Consider the following 23,770-nt stretch of genomic DNA (forward strand, 5'->3'; position numbering starts at 1 on the left):
CATCCTCCACTCGTATGCTTTCTTTCTCTCTCTCTCTCTCTCTTTCTCTCTCTCAAAAATAAATGAATAAACTTTAAATAAAAATTTTTTAAAAGAAAATCTATAATCCTACTAAAATAACAAGATTCACAGAATTTTAATTTTAATTAGTTTAATTACGCAATTTTAATAAGTATAAAGTAGAAATTGCTAAATATTCTAACAAAAAAAAAAGATTTTTGTGGGATTCTGTTTTGTTGTTTTGTTTACCAGTACTAAAATTGGAGTCTAACAAAGTGCTGCTTACCAATGCAAACAAAGCAAGTAAAAAGTTACAGTAATATTTATTTTCCTGTCTTTGTATTTCCAAGAGAGGCACTATAGCATTATGAAAGCTAAAACATTTTTAGACTTTATTTAAAAGTCAGGATTAATCAGGGCACCTAGGTGGTTCAGTCAGTCAAGCATCTGACTTTGGCACCTGACTTTTGGTTCTCACAGTTCATGAGTTCGAGCGCTGCATTTGGGCTCTATGCTGACAGTTCTCTGTCTCCTCTCTCTCTGCCCCTCCCCATTTACATACAGACTCTCTCTCTCTGTCTCTCAAAAATAAACAAATAAATAAATGTCAAGACTAATCAAGTAATAATTATTAATTTAGCATTCCCTTTGTATAACTAGTGCATTGATTTGATATAGGGCACAAAAGAGAATAGAGATGACAAAGATCCAGATATCTGGTTATATTTTTAATGTGCATCCTAAAGACAACTTTGGTACTCATGCTTCTTAAACTCAATCAAATTCTTACAAGCAGGTTGCATACATTTGCATATTCTTGGCATCAATTAAATACCTTTAACATTTCAGAGTATAAACCTAAAATATGTTCTCCTATTTTTGGTATACATTTACCAAAATTGCAAATAAAAATGTTCCACTTACAACTTTTTAAAATAAAATTTACCAAAACCCTTAGATTCCCTAACACCATCAAAAATCATATTCAGCAACCCATATCAAACACAAAATAATAAAATAATTTTAGTAAAATGAGCACAGTGAAATAGTACTACCATATGCTTAACAGACAACTGGCAGCTAATGCCTACAAAATAGAAACATGAATAGATATCTATTGAGTTTACCCCTAATAGATGAGTTTCACCCATGTTAGTGGAGGGATTAATACTACTTAAAGAGTGTATTATTCAGTGCCTACATAAAACCCAAAATTTAAGTATAAATGGCACTCAGTTCCTTAGCAAAAGCGCTAAAAAAAACTGTGCACAATGAATAATGAGATTAAAATATTGAGCACAATGAATAATACAATTAGCCACACCTTCATAGAGAATTTATAGCCCATCCCACACTCGGGTATCAATAAACCCTCCTCTCCCCTACCCAAAGGATAATGCGATATTGTGTAGCATTTCCTAAGGAATTGTCAACCTGGATTATTATTAACCAGCGTGAATTGACTATGTGAAATTTTTTTAATAAATAAAAAATGGATGAGACCTGTAATTTTTACCGTAATAACTTCAGAAAGTAGACTTCATATGTAGTTAGAGACTTTTGAAAATACACTCAACTAACCTGCTGAGCTCAGCTATGATGCCACATAGTATTATTTGCAAAAATCTCTACAACAACCAGAGATGTCACTTCTACAAATTCCATAGAATTCCTCTCCAAATCAAGAAAGGCTGCCATTTTTATTCTTTATCTAGGTATCAAATGCCCCCCCCCCCCCCCCACCAAATAAAGCATACCTCATCAATTTAAACAAATATATCATTGATCGATTTGGGAAAATCTAAAAAAGAATCATACAATCTCTATGACTCTTTCCAACTATTCATATGACCAATTCCAGTTTAGAATGTTTTTGACCCCCTCATTTTCTCTCATGTGATGAAGGAAATTGGCCACTTAAGCATGGATTTTTTTTAATATTGTGGCTAAAACACACACACACACACACACACACACACACACACTCTTCAGGGCTAAAAATAAGGGCTACATATTTAAGTGACTTACTCTTTCTTCTTTCTGACCTAGCAGTTCCCTTGGTATACACATGATGAGAGGCCCCTGGTAATCTTGAAGAAAGCAAATACTTCTGGATGTCATAATTTCCAGGTTTAAACGGCTCCCTTCCGGCTGCCACCACAGCTCCAGAGCTCAGGATCACAGCCTGGAGACTGGGAACCTAGAAGAAACCAAAGAGTTAAGGTCCTTACATGAACAACATGAAATTTTGTTCTTTTCATATGGTCATTTTCTAGCAGAAGGGATCAATTCAACAGCCTTCAGGGCTTGAAAGAGATAATCACCAAGCATTCCTTAGGCATCAATACTGTATACAAAGTTACCAAGTATCAAGGTGAAGGTGGTTAAATCAACATCCTACTGAGCCAGCATACTAGCCAAAGATACCGGTCTTCTGGTCTTCTGCTATAACTAAAGACTTTTATTCATTTTAATTTTTTTTTTATTTTTTAAGTTTATTTATTTACCTTGAGAGAGAGAGCAGAGGAGGGGCTGAGAGAGGTAAGGAGAGAAAGAGAACCCCAAGCAGGCTCCACCCTGCAGTACAGAGCCTGATGTGGGGCTCACTCACAAAACCGTGAGATCGCGACCTGAGCTGAAACCAAGAGTCAGAAGCTTAACCCACTGAGCCACCCAGGCGCCCCACCAAAGAAACCTTTCAAAGGTATGCAGTACTGCCTCTGCATTCGCCACCAAAATATCCAGCTGTAGCCAAAGGTCTTCCTTGAGCCAGCTGAGAAAAGGGCCTGGGGAACATGCTGTCAGCTGCAGGTGAAATGCAGCGATTTCAGATTTCAATCTGAAATGCAGTGATTCGGATTCCGACCAGAGAACGACGGGGCCACGCACCCAGGTGAGCCCCCGCCACCCCACGAGGATGGGAATACCCACACACAGGCACAAGAAGCCTTCCTTCTCCAGGGCCTCCTTCCACGTCCCACACGGCGGGAGCTCAGACGTGAGAAGCACCTGAACACTCACCCTCCTTCCGTCCGTGGCGTACAGCTTGGTCACCGGGAACCGCATGACCTCCATCAAGTGCTGCAGGAAGGCCTGGAAGCTCTGGGTAACCCTTCGGTTCAGAACGACCGTGCGCCTCGTCTTCGGGTCGCCATTTTTAAAGACCACGAGCCTCCGCGGCGCGCGTAGCATGCCGGGAGCGGCGGCGGCGGGCGCCGTGGGTGGGGAGCTGTGCGCGTGCGTGCTGATGGCCCGGCTGCTGTACCAGGGTCGCGGGCGCCGGCGGGCCTTGTCGAGGTCCACCGGCTGCACCTTCCTCCGGTGGGAGCACAGGTAAGATTCTCCGTCCTCCAGCTCCTCCAGGCGTGTGATGCTGTGCCTTCCCCGAGGGGTGCTGATGTTCCTCACCCCGAAAGGTAAGGGCACCTTCCTTGACAGGTTATCCAGCAAAGCATCGAATGTCTTAAAGGAACGAGGGTTGACCACCACCCTGACCCCACCGAATTGCGGGTCTCCGCTTTTGTAGAAGCTGATCTTTTTGGCCACAACAGGATGCATGACGCTCAAATGGCGAGGAGAAGGACCTTGACCTTCAGAAGAGGTTGGATGAATCACGGAAAAACTAGTGGAAGAAGTTTCGCTCATTTTGGCCGAGACCTGGAAAGGGAAAAAATTATTCATCTCGACAGTGACAACACCATAAACAATACATGATAATTCAAATATAATCTAATTATAGTTGTAGGTATCTAGGCTGTTCCTAGGATTTCATGAATCCATGTATTCATTCATTATTCATTATTATTTTGCCTATTTTGAATGATAACTTGTAAGGGGCTTACAATAAAAAGACACAAGTAAAACAGTTAAATAAGGATATGTGTAATTTAAAGATGAAAACAATCTAAAGACACCAGTAGGGGTGTCGTTAAATAAATTATATATACAGCCATGCAATGGACAGCTGTACAACCATTAAAAATGACTTTATGTTTATTGGCATAAAAAATGATCATAATTTATTATTAAGTGAAAAAGCCGTTTATAAAATATATGTGCCATGCCATTTCCAGTATGTGTGTGTATGTGTGTGTGTATATATACACACATACACACACATACACACATATGTATTTGTTATACGATAGATAGATGTATTTGGGGGTTTTTTCCTTGACTTCCAGGAAAAACGGGGAGACAGGAAAAGTTTATCAAGCTCAAATTATTGCATACAACCAGATGAGTTCACCTAGAGGAAAATGTTTCTTGACATTAAATTCTAGAAGAAATGAATCATGTGAATCCTTAAATGGGGGCCATTTTAAGATCATGTAAATGTTTCCATTACAGATATAAAAAAATGCAGGGAAAATATCTAACATACCATTAATCTACTTTTGGAAACTCTGCACTAAACAAATATTTCTTACTACAGGGCAGCTTTGCTATGAGTTGCTAAAAATGATGCGATCTAGGGACTGCTCCCATCGGTGGTTCTAAAATTAAAACTTTAGGAGGGAATTTAAAAGCCGTTTTCAGCCAGTCACTGAGGTTTTTGTCTCTACTTTCCAAGTGAAGCCAGAGTCTGACTGACAGTTGAGCAGCTCAGGGAAGGGTGTATCTGTTTCTGGGTTCATTTCTCATTTGTCACACTGTTTGTGTGACTGTTTTCTGTTGTTTTAGTGTTTATTTATTTCTGAGACAGAGAGAGACAGAGCATGAGTTGGGGTAGGGGCAGGGAGAAGGGGAGACACAGAATCTGAGGCAGGCTCCAGGCTCTGAGCTGTCAGCAAAGATGCCCGACGCGGGGCTCGAACTCACGAACTGTGAGATCGTGACCTGCGCCGAAGTCGGACGCTTAACTGACTGAGCCACCCAGGCGCCCCTCTTTTCTGTTGTTTTAAATCAATGTAATTATTAGTATCTTTTGACAGGCCTGCAGCCGTAAAGACAAATTGAACAAACTAAATATAAGTGGTCAGTATTACAGAGATGAAAAAGGCATGTTTGTCATTATAAATCAGCTATAAATTTGACCCAAATCACCTACTTAAATGTTTGCAAACTGTTGTCTGATTCTTCACATATCCCCAGGATGACTTACAAATTTTATTGATGTGTTATTTAGGAAAATAAACTCCGAGATCAGCCTGGAAGTTCCATATGTGCCCCCTACTCCCTCCCTAAGCAGTTTACAGTAATTATAGTACTTAAGACAATGAAGGATGTAGCAGGCATGTGCTCCCAGGGCTGGAGAATCCACCTTTGCAATGGAGTCAGCAAAACTGCACCTCTTCTTATCCTCAGCTGATAAACTGTGCACTGACCTTGGGGTGCTACTTAATCTCCATGCCCTCAATAACTATCAGAGAGAAATTCTTTCCGTATTTAAATAAAAGACTTCAGAATTCTGCCTCTGGTCACTTTTTAGGTTGGTGTACTTACATACTCATTTTAAAATAGTTTACATTGGGGCGCCTGGGTGGCGCAGTCGGTGAAGCGTCCGACTTCAGCCAGGTCACGATCTCGCGGTCCGGGAGTTCGAGCCCCGCGTCAAACTCTGGGCTGATGGCTGAGAGCCTGGAGCCTGTTTCCGATTCTGTGTCTCCCTCTCTCTCTGCCCCTCCCCCATTCATGCTCTGTCTCTCTCTGTCCCAAAAATAAATAAAAAAAAAACGTTGAAAAAAAAATAGTTTACGTTAATAGTGTTTGAAACACATTTTCCACTTAATTTTGGAAAATTGTATTTATCTGTAAGTATATAGTGAGATTTTTTTTAAATTTTTTTAGCGTTTATTTATTTTTGAGAGAGACAGAGTGCGAGTGAGGGAGGGGCAGAGAGAGAGGGAGACACAGAATCTGAAGCAGGCTCCAGGCTCTGAGCTGTCAGCACAGAGCCCGATGCAGGGCTTGAGCTCAAGAACCTCGAGATCATGACCTGAGCTGAAGTCTCAGACACTTAACGGATGGAGCCACCCAGGCGCCCCATAGTGAGACTTTTCATTGCAATAGTCTTCTGCCTGGTTTGCACTACTTGGAGAGCTGTTGACCTGATAATCAAGTTAGGACAACGTTATGTAAGCTGGTAGGCTAAGGGGGTTGTTTTGGGGGTGGCTTTGGTTTTTGTTTCCTTCTGCTTTGTTTTGTTTTGTGGCTCAAATAAAAGAACGGAGATTTTGTGCTGGCACCAGGAAGGAGAACATAGAACATGAGGACAGTTGGAGGGAAAAGGTGGCCCCCACTGTGCTACCCTACTGCTGCCCAACCCTGAGCACTGGTTTTAAACCTGATGCATGAAGGGAAGAAGCTGAAGGTACCATGTCCTGTGAAAATGCCATATGCCCAGGAGTGAATGAGCACTTGTAGAAAAAGAGCCTGTAGCAGGACGGCTGCCAGGCTTCTTGAGGAGGAGACTGTAGGAAAAACAAATAAAATATAAATCCAGATGGTCCTCATTGCACATAAGAGGATCTCTCGGGATGCGTAGAAGTCAGCGGGGAAGTTTTGTAATGGTGAGATTTTGTATACGTGCAGGTGAGGTTTAAGAGTCTACAGTAAGGTGGGCATTGTGTGTGTAACACAGAACATGATAAAGATTCAGTGTTATTGAATTGAAGGATCTGTGGGCATATAGTGCACAGCATTATCATCATTGGAGAAGGAAGTACAAGCCAGATTCCTTCCAGAGGAAATGTCTCAGCCTCTGCCTTGACATAATCCTATGTATCTTCTACAATTTCCCTGAGAAATTCGCAGGGAAATGACCAGCCCGATAAAGGAGGAGCAGGGCGTCATGAGAATATGAAGAAGGGATTGGTAGCCCAGCCTGTGGGAGTGGCACTGAGGGTGGGAAGGAATGGCAGCTTCCACGGGAGAGCCTGTGTGACGCTGAGATGCCAGAGGCCGAGTGGTGGAGATGCCCTGCAGGAAGATGGCAGAGATCAGTGCAGCTTCCGCCAAAGACACGGGTGCACCTTTTTTTAAAAAAAAAAAAAAAAATCCTTTTACTGTTTATTTATTTTTGAGAGAGAGAGAGAGAGCACCAGTTGGGGAAGGACAGAGAGAGAGGGCGACACAGAACCCGAAGCAGGCTCCAGGCTTTGAGCGGGGCTCAAACCCGTGAACCGGGAGATCACAACTCTGGGCCGACGTTGGATGCTCAACTGACTGAGCCACCTAGGTGTCCCAAATGTGCACCTTTCTTAATCAGCCTTAAAAACCAATCAGAATGTGAATGAAAATTTTAAAATATTCCTTTCTATACTTGTTAAATGGTAAGGTTTATTCTACGCCCACTGAAGTTGGGATAAGGCAGTAATATACTTAGGGGATATCTGGAAACAAAGTAGCCTGAAGCGGTCTGATTCTTCTCCCAGCAGGTTAGGCCAGTCGGTGCAAAGATGTACCAAGAGGAAAGTAGATTCCTACTTTCCTAGAGGACCTGGCTAACAAAATCTCCTCCCTGCAGTCCACGTTATAGTGCAATGGGCTTCCAGTGGCTCGACAGCCTGCTGCTAATATCTTCCCCTCCGCTCTGTGTTCTCTTCGTTGCCAAAAGTCAGACTGTGGAATGATCGTGAATACTTGTATTGCTTTTTAAGATCAAGCAGATGTCTTCAACACCTTTTGGTTCACTGGGCTCACCCATGGTTATGGCCTCCCTGTGCCGTCGTTGCTCTCAATATGTGTACCGCCCAGAGCTAAATAGTTGCTCTACCAAGAGGGCTGTGCCTGCCCCCACCACCATTCACTTGATAAAGCAAATTAGAGACCTATAAGCTGTACGTGTGTCATTTCACTAATTATATCTTAAACTTAATGTACAACACGCTAGGAATTCAGGCAATTCAGAAAGAAGAATGAAGTAGACAACAAAATAAGAATATTAGTATAGTCATACGGTCAGTTCTGTGGCAATTCAGAGATTTGACACTACATGAAAAATTAGTTCATTACACAGATTATCATAATTCTGTGAGGTGGGGTTGGGGGTGGGAGTTCAAAAAGGAAATACACCAATTATCCCCTATGGTGATCATAAGCATTGGTGATTTAAAAGTAACTTCCTTCTTTAATGGATTGCACAGATTACTCCAATGAGTAAACAGTGCCTTTGTAATCAGAAAAAAACAAAGAACAAAACTCTACCCCCGCTTGAATATACTAGACTTTCTTGATTTCCTGATACTGAAGTTCCCTCCTACTTCAATATCGGCATATTGTGAAGGTTTCTGGCATGTCTGGATAAAAAGTAATGATCATTAGCAAGATTGATTCCTTTTTTCTAACGGTTAAAGATGGAACACATATGTAGTCTAGATATAAGATGGAAAATAAAATACAACTAGCTAAACACAGATTGTTTTCAAAATAAAGATGCAAATAGTTTTGTACTTACCAGAACTTGAAGCTTCCCTTTTAAAGAAAAAAATGTCTTAAGTTGTTTGTATAATTCATGTAAGGTTACTGGATAGGTAACCTGCTCATTTCATGCAAGGAAACTAATGTCTTTGGATTTATTCTTAGTGTATCCACTCAGGGATTGAGTACAGCCAATTAATTTAATCCAAGGTGATGCTAATCACCAGACAGAATTTACCTTAAGGGGACCACAGCCAGAAACAAACTAGTTCCTAGTGTGCGGCACAGCTCTGAAGTCTTCCTAATTAAGAGTTTTTCTGGCAGTGTCTTGCTTACCCAGTCTCATTCTCAGGAGAAGATCACCAATTCATAAGCTTTTCTGTCTCAGACAGCCTTAAGTTCCCATTTATTTATGTTAAAGAGAAAAGGCTGTTATGCTGCTAAAAATGAAGTCGTTTGACATTTTATCATTCTTTGATAAGTATTCCAAGTCAGTGTTTGCTCATGGTAGTCATTTAAGCATTCCTGTTTATCACTGCATCAATGTAGTTCTAATGAAAATGGCTGTGTGAACAATTTGGCTACTCAGCCTAACACAAGACAAATAAGAGAGGCACCACTCAAAGTGATTTTATGCTTCTGCATACACAGCACTCTTCTGCTTTGCTTAATCATGATGGGATTTGAGCGAGTTGCAAGACTTTGTCACACACGAGGTCCCCAGATGCACCTGCTGCCTCTAATGGCCACCTGTAGTCTAATCTGATTTGAAGATACCTCACGTAATCAGATTTCTTTCCAAGCTTCCTGCCTCTGCTCTGAACCACAAAAACAAGGTAAGCAGTCCTCCAGGAAAAAAGGATCAGGTTCAAACATGTGCTCTCGAATGTTGTCTCCAAACAGATCACGAAAGGAAAAAGATTATGAAATGGCACGCTCTGCCTGGTAAATACTGACTTCATAAGAAGTCAGCTATTAAAAAGTAAAAAAGAGTAAGGGAGGGAGGAGAAAGAGTCACCAAGTGAAGGAAGGAAAGATGGAGGGAGGGAAGGAAAGAAGTTGGGAGGGAGGGGTAGATACGAGAAATGATAATGTCTAACTTTGATACAAACGTCCATTTATAATCATCACTATTCACACAAAGACATGCCTATTGACTCAATAAAGAAATTTATGTTTACAGGGTAGAAATAGGCATGGATGGCATCATTACTGGCTCCAAATTGAAGTGCACATTTACAAAGTTTAGAGTTAGATATAACCAGCCCTGAAATAGTTAGACTAATGAGGCATTTCTGTTGATGTTATTTTGAATCCTATAACCCACATCTGATAAACAATTCACATCCATCGGTTCTAATGAACAATGAAAAAATGTCAACTAAAGAACTTCTTCCGGGCACTTTTAGCAAAAGTAGAATTTCGTACATCAGCACAAAGGAGCTCTCCTTTTCTAAGCATCTCCCATGGCACATGCCGCATTCCCACGACTCCAGTTGGGAAGAGGGACTAAGTGCACCTGTTGCCCAGTCGTGCCACCGTGCTCTTTCCCATGGCACTTTTCTCTGGCAGACGCCAGTGTGGAAAGTCTACATCATTCTTCCTCAAGCTTGAAGTTGCAAATGAATCCCCTGGGGATGTTGCTAAACCGTGGCGTCTGACTCAGTAGGTCTGGGGTGGGACCCGCGAGTCTGCATTTCTGATCCGCTGATGCCGGTGGCTGCTGGCATTCCACCACACTTTGATTATAAGGAGTCTAAGAAATGCCAGAAGCCTCTATGACACGGCTCACTTTAAGGTTCTTCCCTGCTAATGGCTTCAGTGGCCATGATATCTGAGGTGACCTGTCTGACATACGTGGACTCCGTTCCATTCTACGTGGTCACCACTGGCAGAGAAGCCAGATCCCAGGGACTGCAGTCCACAGTGGTTGAGCACACGTGCTTTGAAGTTAGTCAGACCTCAGTTCACCTCCTGTCTCCTCCTTCCCCCTAGCTTTGTGGTCTCAGGCCATTGACCTAGTTTCTCCTCCGCCTGTTTCCTGGCCATGAAATGTGAGGAAATCCCTTATAGGCTCATCGTGAGGATTAACTAGGATAATACATGTGTTTGGCAGAGAGTGCCTAAATGTCCTAATAATTAATGGAAATTATTTTTTCCATGTTAATCTTTTTAAACACTCTCATGGTCCTTGCAGCCTTTGCTCAAACACCCCACACCCTGCCCCGCCACCCCATTTATGATCTGACCAGCTTACCTTTCCAGTCTCATCTCAACCCACGTGTCTGACTCTGGATTGAATTATTTGATGCTTCTTAAATGTGGCTCAAACTTTTGGGCCTACTGTTTCTTTCACTTGGAATGCCTTCTCATAGCCCAAACTCCCTGCCCTCCATCACCATCCACCTTTGCCTCTCTTCGTCCAATACTCAGTTCACCTCAGAAACCTCTCATGAACCCCTTGCCTTCCCACTACGTGAACATTCCCTGCTGAAATAGATACCCTCCACTGTAATCTCTTATTTGTAAAAATACACACTCTTGCACATTTCATACTGCCCCACAACTGGTGATTTCTTAGTAAGCTCATTAAGCACCAAAAGTGCAACTTATCTATCGCCTCAGAATTTCCAGAAATAACTCAGTGCCTTGTACATGGTAGACAATCGATAAATGTCTACTAAAGGAATGCTCCTCTGCTTGTGTTTAGTACAGTAGGTTATAGAGAGATCGATGCCTGAAGAGCCCTCCTTCATCTTAACTGCTAGAATTTACCTCTCCAGGCAGGCCCAACGAACCCAGGGCAGATACCAGATTTAGTCAGGATGCATCATCATTTTGTACAGTTAGCATGGAACACACCCTCTGTCATTTCCATCCAACCCAAATGGAAGTCTGAGTATGGTCCATTCTGATGAAGTTACGTTGCTGGATGTCGAACCTGAGAGGTCTCTGTCTTGGAAACCATCCCTCACATCAAACGTCTCCTGGACTATGACACTGGCATCTGTCTTAGGCAACCTGTCTTCTCAGGCTGCTGTAACAGGATACTACAAACCGGGTGGCTTGAACAACAGATATTGATTTCTCACCGTTCTGGAAACTGGGAAGTCCAAGGTCAAAGTACCAGTCATTCTGGTTGCCGGCGAGGCCCTCTTCCTGGTTTGCAGACAGCCAGCTTCTTACTGTGTCCTCACACAGCTAGAGGGCAGGGAGAGTGCAAGTGCTCATGCCTACCTGAGTGAGAGAGCTCTCCCGTGTCTTTTCTTTTTTTTAATTTTTTTTTCAACGTTTATTTATTTTTGGGACAGAGAGAGACAGAGCATGAACGGGGGAGGGGCAGAGAGAGAGGGAGACACAGAATCGGAAACAGGCTCCAGGCTCTGAGCCATCAGCCCAGAGCCTGACGCGGGGCTCGAACGCACGGACCGCGAGATCGTGACCTGGCTGAAGTCGGACGCTTAACCGACTGCGCCACCCAGGCGCCCCTCCCGTGTCTTTTCTTAGAAGGGCACTAATCCCTATGAGGGTCCCACCCTCATGACCTGATTACTTCCCAAGGGCCCCATCCAAATTGCATCACGTTGCAGAGTTAGGGCTTCCAGATACAAATTTTGGAGGCGCATAATTCAGCCCACAGCAGCATTGCTCTGCAGACTTGGGGTTTGTCACACAACTTCCCTTGTGTATTTGTTCATTCATTAATTCTACAGACATTTAATGCACACGTTGTGCACCAGGCACACACAGCAACGAATGCAACAGAAAACATCTCGGCTTTCGTGGAGTTTATGTTATCCAGCGGAAACGAATCGTAAACAAACAAGTGGACAGCATGTTACACGATGCTAGGTGCTATGAAGAAACGTGAAACCAAGTAGCAGTGCTGGAGGTCAGAGAAGGCCTCCGTGAGAAGGTGATGTGTGGGCAGATACCTGGAAGCAGTGAGGGGGAGGGGCGTTAGGCATCCGAGAGATGAGCGTTTCTAGCGGAGGATGTAAGTGCAAAGGTCCTGGGTCAAGAGTGTGTGGGAAGTATGTGAGGTACTTGGGAAGTGATAGAAAGGTCAGGGTGCCTACAGTGAGTGGCAGGACACCAAGCTACGTAAGGCCCTGTGCCCTTTAGTAAAGACTTTGAAGCGAGATGAGAAACCAAAGGAGGGTTTTGAGAAGAGGAGTAGTTTCCAAGATTACTCTAAAATATTTACTTTGATGATTTGGATATTGTGTTAAAAACTGAAGTTAAATACAGGGGTAAGTGGTGGGGAAATGGTGTGGTAGAAGGTGCTAGGACTCGGAATACCTGGAAAGCACTTGCATCGGCAGAAACTCTGAAGCAACTCTTTTGGAACTCTGGAGGCTATGTGAATGCTCGCAGCTTCCAGAAGGCTTGGCTGCTAAAATTGTGGTCAAGTTCGGTCTATTGCAGCCACTGGCATGGTAGTCACCACTTATCTCTCCTCCACCAGCCCTGGGGCAGGCAACTATGGGGAAAAGAGCCTGCATTCCTGAAGCAGCTTGTGGGAGCCAGAGTGAGTAATAATGACCTTGTCCTCCAAATACTGGCATTCTGTGTTCTAATTCCTAATTACTGCTCCTGGTCATGGGGGCACATACAGAGGTGGGTGGCAATGGTTGCAAATCCCACTGCCTGAAGTAGCTAACGGGATTTAAAGAGACAGCACCTGTGATCCCCCCCACCTTTTTCCTTTTCCCCCCTTTCGGAAGCAGGCATTAAAGGCTAGCATATTCAGAAAGCAACTGTGTATATGGGAAGATTTATCAAGCAGCATGATAGAGGCTCACTCACACTGCGCAGCACTAACCTGCTATGATCTGATAGGACAGGACCATTTCTTGGTCTGTACCCTTGATTTTCCCTGACATATACCCATCACAGCCCAGCCTTGCTGAATCTGGGCATTGCTGGGCCCACCTACAGAGCTTTTCCCACACCTCAGCATGCCTGTCTGCAACCTAGAGTCCCCCAAGACTAAGCAAAACAGCCTGATCTCTGGTGTTGGATCCTGCAACGGGACGATAGATAAGACAGGCCCAGCTTCTGTCCTCATGATGCTTAGCACCTAACGGGAAAACAAACTCGGCCCGGATAGACTTTACTAAACAAGATGTCGTATGGAATGCTTCTTGGAAGAAAGAGATTAACTAGCAAAGATTTCAGTATACACGATGTGGTATAGGAAGGCGGGGATAAGATGACAGCATAGCAGAACCCTAGGCTGCTGTCGTCCCTCAAACACAACTAGACAAGTATCAAATCATTCTAAATATCCCAGGAATGAACCTGAAGACTAACAAAACAAACCACAACTAAAAGGAGGAAAAAGCCACTCAGAAGAAGGCAATTAGTACAGAAACATGGTTTGGGGGAGAAACTGATCACAGGTGCTGTGGAGGGGAGAAAGCCCTGGTTGCAGAGAGAGAGAGAGAGAAGAGTACACAGGTACAGGGGATCAGACACGGAGAACAGTTCCCCAAAGCCATTGGCTGTGAAAACGAGTGGTGCTGATATTCCAGAGTTCTCTCGACCAGCGGGGCTAGAAGACGAGTTTTAAAGGTCAGCGGGCTCAGCTGAGAAAGAGCACTGAGGGCACTGCCCTGCTCCTGGGGAGGAGCCTGGCACACAGCCCCAGGGGAGGGGGCGGAGGGGGCAGAGGTGGGGAGGGAGGAGTGGGGGCAGACCGCCTTGGAAACTGTGAGCCGAAGAACGCCTGGGGCACCCAGACGGGGATAATTCTCTCTTCTTGGAGGAGGCCCTGAGAGGCAGTGTTCACCACGACGCCTCTCTGGGGACAAAGGAGAGCCAGCAGGAGCCTTTTCTCTCCCCGGCCCCTCCCTCAGCGTCAACACGGAGCCACCTGCAGAAAGCAGCTCTGCCCCAGCACTGGCTGCCTAGCCTGCTCACGCCAAGCCCCGCACCCCTGCACTCTGGTGGCGCTGCCCTTCTCGGTCAAGCTAACCTCGGTCCCGGGGTGACGGGTGCTTTCCCCAGGAGGCCAGCAGAAACCCCGACCACAGCACGTCTCCTGACCCGAGGGCTCCGCACAGCCTCCAGCCTGGCGGAAGTGGTGTCGGGTCTCACTTAACAAGCAGAGCAGAGCACCAGTCGGCGAAATCCGCCCCGCTCTGGCCGAGGTGGAAAAACTGCCCACTGCAGGCAAGGAGAGCCCCTGGCCCGAAGGAAGCACCAGCGGACAGCAGAGCTGAAGCAGACACTCCGTGAAGCTCCAGGCCCCGGGCACCACGTGACCTCTTCTTCGTAAAGCCATTACTCTCAGGAGCAGGAAACGTAAAGGACTTTTCAAACACACGGAAGAAGGCAGAGACTTGGACCAAATGCCAAGATGGAGGGATTCAGCCCAAATAAAAGAACAAGAGAAGGTTACTGCTGGAGATCTGACCAAAACGATCATAACAGAGAGAGAAGAACTAAAAACAGAGATTTCAGTATACGTGGATTATTGTTGTCATGATATTTGCTATTAGCCTAGTAACTAGAGTTGAAACTTCTAATTTTCACTAGATTCCCCCTGTTATTTTCCACCATGTTTTAATAGGATTTGCCTGTTCCGGACCTTTCATAAAAATGGAATCATGGTCAGCGTATATGCAAACCCACCCCATGCTGTTCTCACAGCCAAGTCATTTACCCTTTCCTTAGGCACAAATAACTCCCTACAATGACAACAGAGGGCATAAGGCTTCCCACACACGTCCATTGAACACCCCACCGTGGTTCTCTCTACTTTTAAACAGCTTTCTTGAGTTACAATTTATATACCATGAAATTAATCCATTTAAAGTGGATGATTCAATGAGATATTCACAGAGTTGTGCAACCATCACCATAATATAGTTTGAGAATATTTAGAACATTCTAATTTTAGAACACCCCAGAAACTTTGTACGCATCCAACCACCCGCACACCAGCCAGAGACAACCAGGAATCTCTTTCTGTCTCTAATTGCATATTCTGGAAATTTCATATAAATGGAATCATATAATATGTGGTCTTTAGTGATGTGTGGCTTCTTTCATTTAGCATAGTTTAGCATAGTTCTTAAGTTTCATCCATTTTATAGCATGTATCAGTACCTCATTCCTGGTTATTGCCAAACTGTATTTCATTTTATGGATTTTTAAAATTTGTTTTATTTTCCTTATTCATTCACTGGTTAAAGGGCATTTGGGTTGTTACCAGTCTCAGATTCTTGTAGACTGTACTTCTATGAACAAAAATGTGTAAGTTGTTGGTGAAATCATTTCTTTTTCAGAGAAAAAAATTACACCTATCTACATGTTGAAAATACTTTTGATTTTCTTTCTGTTTACCTTGCTTTCTTATGATGGGATTTCAAAGCTTAACTTTTTTTACAATGAAGAGGGTGTCTCTTTGATAAACCCCATTACTTGCTTGTCTGGCCATTATATAAGTTCCTTATAGGTCCTGCAAATCAATACTCCTACATTATAAAGCAGAGTGGCAAAACAAAATGGTCAGATTAGTTGATAAAAATTTATTATCCAGACCAAGAAAGCCTTGGCAAAGAAATAGAAGATATAAAGAGGAACCAAATGGAAATCTTAGATCTGAAAATATATAATACCTGAAATTTAAAAGCTGAGTATATGGTCTCAACAGACCATGGAGAAGACATGAAGAATCAGTGAACTTGAAGGTGGAACAATAGAAATTACCCAACTTGAACAATAAAGAGAAAATGGATTTTTTTTACATGAACAGAATCTCAAGGATCTACAGGATTGTAATAAAAGACCACTTCTAATTCCTCTTGCTAAGTAAAACTAAAAACCTTGGACATTATATATAAAATAAATACAGAGAAGGAGGCAGAAGGACTAGGAATCTTAGGACACAAGGAATGATATGGCAGTCCATTCCCTGGGTTGTCTTTTTGCCTCATGCATCCAGACTGGGTACTAGAGAAGCCAGCAACTCAGAAACACCAATGGAATCAGATTTTAAAATGGCCCAACAGAAGCCAGCTCTCTCTAGCCAAAGGTCTAGGAAAAGGGCAACCCTAGCAAGGAAGAAACAATATCTTCAACCACAGCTGAACACCATGGAGAAAAAGAAACCTCCATCTGCCTTGAAGAGTTTTGACTTCTCTTCTTCTCCAGCTTCATGGTGGCATCTCTCCCTTTCCCATGCTGAGATGACATCAGTGAAGACCAAGTAGCCACTCAGCACTTCCATCCCCACCGGCAGTAATGAATCCACACTGCTCCCCTCCTTGCAGTGTCAGAGGAGGTAGCAGAAGGAACCCAAAAGAAAGCCAAAGCTTTCACCACTATTTGGCAGTAGTGAGGCCACCTCTCCCCACTGGGTCAGTGAGACCACACAGGAAACCTGAAATCCACATGCTATAATTTGACATTCTGAATCACAGATTTGATGGTATTTAAAATGTATTTACACTTACATAAAGACACCTGACATCACTTTAAACTTCCTACACTACTTAAATCCACATCTACCCAGAAGTAACAAGGTCCCCCTTCCCCAGGATGCCAAATGAGGCAATGTGGGGAACCTGAACTTCCATCCACACCTGACAGTAAAGAGAGGTACTCCCTTTCTCCTGGCAGCACTGTGTCAAAGAAGATCTGCTAAAACAAGTTTTAAACAGCATCCACAGTCTCATAACATAATACCCAAAATATCTAGAATACAATTAAAAAAAAATCATTCTTCATACCAAGAACCAGGAAAATCTGACCTTGACTGAAAAAGACATCAAAAATGCCAACACCAACATGACAAAAAAGTTGGGATTATCTGACAATAATTTTAAAGCAGCCATTAGAAAAATGCTTCAATAAGTAATGACAAACACCTTGAAACAAAAAAAAAAAAAAAAAAACCTTGGCAGTGAAATAGAAGACATAAAGAAGAATTAAATGGAAATCCTAGAACTGAAAATATATAATAACTGGAATTTAAGAGCCCAATGGATGTTCTCATCAGCACAATAAAGACAGAAGTAGAATCAGTGAACTTGAAGACTGAACAATAGAAATTACTCAATCTGAACAACAACGAGAGAATAGGTTTTTTAAAAATAGAACCTCGGAAAGTTCTTAACAAAAGAATCCTTAACAAAAGAGCTAACATTTGGATCATCAGAATTGCAGAAGGAAAAAAGAAAGAAGGTAGAGCTGGAAAAAAAAAATTCCCAGAAATAGCGGCTGAAAATTTCCCCAATTGTGCAAAAGACAAACCGCAGATTCAAGAAGCCAACTGAGCCCCCAAAGACAATAAACTCAAAGAAATTCACACAAAGACACATCATTATCAAACTTCAGAAAACTGAAGACAAAATTTAGAAAACAGAATAGAGAAATGACACATTACCTATAAGGGAAAAACAATTTGAGTGACAGCAGATTTCTCATCAGAAACCACAGAAGTGAAAAGGAAGTTGCAACCATTTTTCAAATGCTGAAATAAAATAGCTGTCAACCAGAGTTCTAGATCCAGTGAAAACATCCTTGAGGAATGAAAGGTAATCAAGACATGTTCACGTGAAGGAAAGCTAAGAGAATTTGTCACCAGCAGACTTACTCTAAAAGAATTGATAAAGGAAGTTATCTGATAGAAAGGAAATGATAAAAAGAATCTTGGAATATCACGAAGGGAAAAAAAGAGCAACAGAAAGACCAAAGGGATGCCTGGGTGACTCAGTTATTGTCTGGCTCTTGATTTCAGCTCAGGTCATGATCTCATGGTTTGTGAGTTTGAGCCTTGCATGGGGACTCTGCGCTGACAATGCTGAGCCTCTCTCCCTCTCTGCCCCTCCCCACCACTCGCACACTCCCACGCGCACTCTCTCTCTCTCAAAAATAAACTTTGTTTAAAAAGACCAAAAATATGGGGCGCCTGGGTGGCTCAGTCGGTTAAGCGGCCGACTTCGGCTCAGGTCATGATCTCGCGGTCCGTGAGTTCGAGTCCCGCGTCGGGCTCTGTGCTGACAGCTCAGAGCCTGGAACCTGTTTCAGATTCTGTGTCTCCCTCTCTCTGACCCTCCCCCATTAATTCTCTGTCTCTCTCTGTCTCAAAAATAAATAAACATTAAAAAAATTTTTGAAAAAAAAAAATATGAGTAAATATAGTAGACTTTCCTTCTCTTAAATTTTTAAATGATTTTTGATAGTTGAAGCAAAAAGTATAATATTGCTTTACATAATTCTCAATGTATGTAGGGGAAATATTAAAACAATTATAAATGAGAGAGTTTAAAGGGAGCGAAGCTTTCTACATTTAAACTGTCTACCTCAGTAAATTGATCATTATATAGGTATAATGTAATACCTAGAGCAACCACTAACATACACAAAGAGATATGCTCAAAAATAATATAGATAAATCAAAATGGAACTCCAAAAACTCTAAAAGAAGGCATGAAGGAAAAAATAGAAAAATGAAAAAACAGAACAGAAAATTTAAAAATAGTGTGGCATATTTAAGCCCTAAGATACCAAAAATTACATTAAATATAAATGGGCTCACATACTGTATGAGTTCATTTATATAAAATTCTTGAAATGACAAAATTATGGAAGCGGAGAACAGATTAATGGTTGTCAGGGGTAGGGATGGTGTTGGGAAACAGTGAGTGTAACCATAAAGGGGTAGCCCAAGGGAGATCTTTGTAGTGATTGGACAGTCCTGTGTCTTGATTGTGGTATGGGTGACACATGTCATAAAAGAACGTATAACTATTCTCACACATTTCCGTCAACCCAGAAAGACACTTTGTCCCCATTTACCGATATTTCTCCAGCCAGTAATCTTTCTTTCCTTATAGATTTGCCTATTCATGACATTTCATATAAATGGAATCATACAATATAGAATCTCTTGTGTCTGGCTTTTTTTACTTAGCATAATGTTTTTGAGGTTCGGTGATGTTTTAGCATGTATCAGTACATCATTCCTTTTCATTGTATTCTGGTGCATGAATATACCATATTTTATCCATTCACCAATTGGTAGACTTTAGGGTTTTTTGACTAATCTTGTTAGGCAAGTGGTGATGACAGTTTTAATGTGCTCCATACAACATAACAGGCATAGCCCTTCATCTGGAGATAATTGCTAATTAGAAATACACAGGAACTAAATAGTGGGGAGCCATAATTCCCAGGGCCATAGCAGACTCATTTCTCCATTTGCAAAACTTACAGAGTAGAACTGAATGGACACCAAATTCCACAAATAACATCTGTTTATCAACTCATCTAGCAGCTCTGTAATAATAATATTATAATGTATCAATTACTGGAGCGCCTGGGTGGCTCAGTCTGTCAAGTGTCCAACCCTTGCTTTCAGCTCAGGTCATGATCTCACAGTTCATCAGATCATGCCCCACATTGGGCTCTATACTGTCAGCACAGAGCATACTTGGGATTCTCTCTCTCCTCTCTCACTGCCCCTCCCCTGCTTGCACTGTCTCTCAAAATAAATAAACTTTAAATATATATATATGGATTACTTATTTTGTGACAGGCACCATGCTTAATGCTTTAAATGAATTATTTATTTAATCTTCATGATAGCTCTGTGAGATATGTACTATTATCGTCCCTGTTTTTCAGGTAGGAATACTGGTGTTGAGAAAGGAATAGTAATTTACCAAAGGACACGCAATTAGTAAATAGTACAGCCCCTTACCGTAACCTTGCAGTAATGTTCTCTAGTTAATGTTGAAGCCTATCTGTGTGGAGAATCAAAAAATCCAGGCTAAGGAATTTTTATTCCATTCTACAGAACATGGAAATGCACTGAGATTTTTGAGCAGGGAAATGACTTCATCAGGACTGCACACTTCCCTGACATTGCTAAATCAGATAATTTGGAGGGAGGAGACGGTGATGACAGACCAGGGAGGTGGCTCTAAAAATAGTTAAATCAAGAGTTCCTGAGGGCCTGAGTTAGAGTAATGAAAACAGGAATAGAAAGGAAGGAAATTATTCCCCCAAAACTTCAGAGGTAGATCCAAAAATAGCATAACAATAGGTTGATTATAGAAGGCAAGGAGATAGATAATTTATTTAATGCTTTAAATGAATAATCTTTTGTAAGTAAAGAATCCAGCACAGAGCACAGTTCAGCAAAACTTGTATGAAGCAGGTGGGGCAAAATTGGCAAGGGTTGACTCTTACTAAGTGCCTGCTACGGCCTCATTACAATGGACAACTTGACTTTTCACGCCTGGGCAAAATTACAGTGTCACAAACAACAGTAGCCAACATAAGAGGAGAGGATATTAAGTCAGGAATTGCATAAATCCATTCCATCTTAACAAACTTCGTTAAGGTCCTTGAAAGACATGCAGGACAATATGACACTACAGATTGGGAGAGAGATTAAAAGAAGCAAAAGATTTTAGAAGCATTCAAGTACAGGATGTAATCTGTGCCTTGGAATCGCTGAGAGAAAAGAATTGTGAAAAAGGTGAATGTTATTACTCATGCAATGAAATGAGCAAACTCTAGAATTACGTATTTATAGTTATGACATGGACAGGACCTATAATGGACAAGATAGCCTACGTCCTGTTGAGATAACAGAAAAAACCCAAATCACAGCGGAATTTCACATTCCCATTGGTGGCTAATCAGATGAAACTGATCTAAATGTACTCCAAATTAAAATTCAAAATGAGGGGCACCTGAGTGGCTCAGTCGATTAACCATCCAACTCTTGACTTCAGCTCAGGTCATGATCTCATGGTTTGTGAGTTCAAGAACCACCCCCCCACCCCCGTCCCCATCGGGCTCTATGCTGACAGGACAGAGCCTGCTTGGGATTCCCTCTCTCTCCCTCTCTCTACCCCTTCCCCCTTGCGATCTCTCTCTCTCTCTCTCTCTCTCTCAAATAAATAAGTAAGTAAATAAATAAATAAATAAATAAAATTCAAAATGATTCTGATTTAAATGTCTTGAAGTCTGTTATAGTCTTACAGAAAAATAGTATTATTGAAGTAGAATTCTACATATCCCAAGAATTTAAGCCATACTAAATTATAGCTTATCATTTCTGTGGTTTGACAAAACTTATTTTTAATTCAGGGCAAATTATTGAGTTATAATCACTTAGTCGTAATTTGGTAAGTATTTACTGAATGAAAAAAAAATGGGTTTCTCTAAAAAAATGTGCCTGTCAGGGGTAAATCATATCTTTCATAAAGTCTTCAAGAGTGATCAAAATACTGGTAAGGAATATGTTTTATTTCACCAAAAAAAGGAATAACTTCAGCATGAGTGAAAGAAAATGCAGTTATCTTCAAAACGTATATAACCAAGCTACGTTTAAGAGACAATAAGTCAATGGGGCGCCTGGGTGGCGCAGTCGGTTAAGCGTCCGACTTCAGCCAGGTCACGATCTCGTGGTCCGTGAGTTCGAGCCCCGCGTCAGGCTCTGGGCTGATGGCTCAGAGCCTGGAGCCTGTTTCCGATTCTGTGTCTCCCTCTCTCTCTGCCCCTCGCCCGTTCATGCTCTGTCTCTCTCTGTCCCAAAAATAAATAAACGTTGAAAAAAAAATAAAAATAAAAAATAAAAAAAATTAAAAAAAAGAGACAATAAGTCAATACACAAAATTATTCCTAAATACCTTGGCAAAGCAATAAAGCAAAGTTTCTGCTTAGAATAATCAGGTAAATAGATCTTAGGTTTATAATTTTCTCTCTCAACTGATAAGTAATTCTTGGGATTTCAAGTCAGTTATTAGAAGCTGCCAGTGAAAAGAGTGATGTGGGGTAAATTTCCCCTGGGGTATACTTTTCTTTTTAAGATTTTATTTTTAAATAATCTCTACACACCATGTGGGACTCAAACTCACAACCCTGAGACCAAGAGTGCCATGCTTTATCGACTGAGACAGCCAGGTGCCCCCTGTCCCCAGGTGGATTCTTAGCACCCTACCACAGAGAAATATTTAGGTGCTTAAAGATACCAATTTGCTATAAAACAATAATGCAGGAAAGTTTCAACCTATCCATGTGATTAGACTGTTAGTTTAAATTATTTGGAGGATCCTTATTGCTTAGAGGACATAGACATTCTTGAATCAAGTGCACTATTCAGAAGGATTTATTTATTTGAAGACAGATGTAGGTTACTTTTTTTTAAGTGAGAAAAATACCTTGAAATTTTACTCTGGCTTGACATTTTTACCTTAAGAAAGAAGACATTTAGATATTCTCTCCAAATAGCAGTTTTATTCTAATCCTTAGCACCAAATGCTATCATCAAGAACTTTCCTTTCCTGTTAGAGAATATTTTTTTAAACCCAAGCATGGTCTTTTTAACTCATTCTTAAAATGGAAGTTTCTGAATTCAGTTTAAATTCTTAGTACACATATCTTTAATGAACAACTTTCATAATCATTACAGTGTCTCCAGTGGCCCTTAATTTGTCTTAGAATTCTCTATTTCTGTTCTTTCCCTTCTAGCACCCCTAATGAAATGAATGAATGCATAATCATAGACTGGAGTTTTAACTGAAGTTTGAAATTTAACTCAATTTTGCCTGAAAAACATCATGCCAAATTTATCTATGTCTATACTGTTTCATTGTAAGACTGGCTTGAATGATTATTCATCAAATAAGTTGAGATCTAGCATCATTGTCCCCCTTGGTTTTTCAAAATCTCCCTCGAAGCACACCAGAAAGTTCCCAAGAAAAAGTGGAATGCTCGTAAAGGGAGAGAGGAGACATCAAGTGGACTCTATCGCCAGTCCATACCTAATGGACACGGTCTGACTGCCACCACTGAGGCTACAAATTGTAGACTCGGCCTCCCCAGTCTCAGACCAACAAGTTCCAAGGCTGACTGTCCGTGGTCCTATCCTCTCTAGGGGTTTAGGAATGACTTGGCTCCTGCTCAGCGGGACAGGGAGCCCTTGGACACCTGCGTGCCCCAGAACTTCAGCCTTCCCTGTACTCTCAGCGCTGTGGGCCAGACTGTGTTTCAATCTGCTATTCTTGATCTTGGTGAATGCTCCACTTAGCTGGGGACAAAGAGACTGCTGTCAGCACTCCACTGATTGGACCAGCTCAGTCCAATCCCGATATGAGTCCCAGCCCCCTGCCTGATAGGAGTGCTCCCAATGAGACTGTGAACTAAACACAAGTTCAAAGTGAATGGTAACTGATCCTACGCTTTCAACAGAGCAGTGTGGCAGCCCATCCCATACGGAGAGTCTTCCCCGTGTCTGGTCTCACCTATTCCCTTCACAGTGAAGCCTTTTGCCTTTGTCCCCATAAGCCCTGCCGTCTGTCACCCTGCAAACACTGGATATGACGATGTATACCAGATGGCCGCGAGATTAGCTGGATTTGTGAGTGATTACCAATTAAGT

General features: G+C 42.1%; 1 protein-coding gene across 1 annotated transcript in view; it reads right to left on the reverse strand.

Moving 5' to 3' along the window:
• The window catches only part of LOC115506398 (oxygen-regulated protein 1), a 51,990-nt gene that overhangs the window by 6,031 nt on the left and 22,189 nt on the right, over nucleotides 1-23,770 (reverse strand). The window contains exons 2-3 of the mRNA XM_030304384.1: nucleotides 3,022-3,657; nucleotides 2,029-2,200 (exon numbers count right to left, since the gene is read on the reverse strand). Coding sequence (XP_030160244.1) covers nucleotides 2,029-2,200; nucleotides 3,022-3,645 — 796 coding nt within the window. The 5' untranslated portion in view covers nucleotides 3,646-3,657. The remainder of the gene's footprint in view (nucleotides 1-2,028; nucleotides 2,201-3,021; nucleotides 3,658-23,770) is intronic.

The sequence above is a fragment of the Lynx canadensis genome, chromosome F2 (genome assembly GCF_007474595.2).
Source record: "Lynx canadensis isolate LIC74 chromosome F2, mLynCan4.pri.v2, whole genome shotgun sequence".
NCBI lineage: Eukaryota > Metazoa > Chordata > Mammalia > Carnivora > Felidae > Lynx > Lynx canadensis.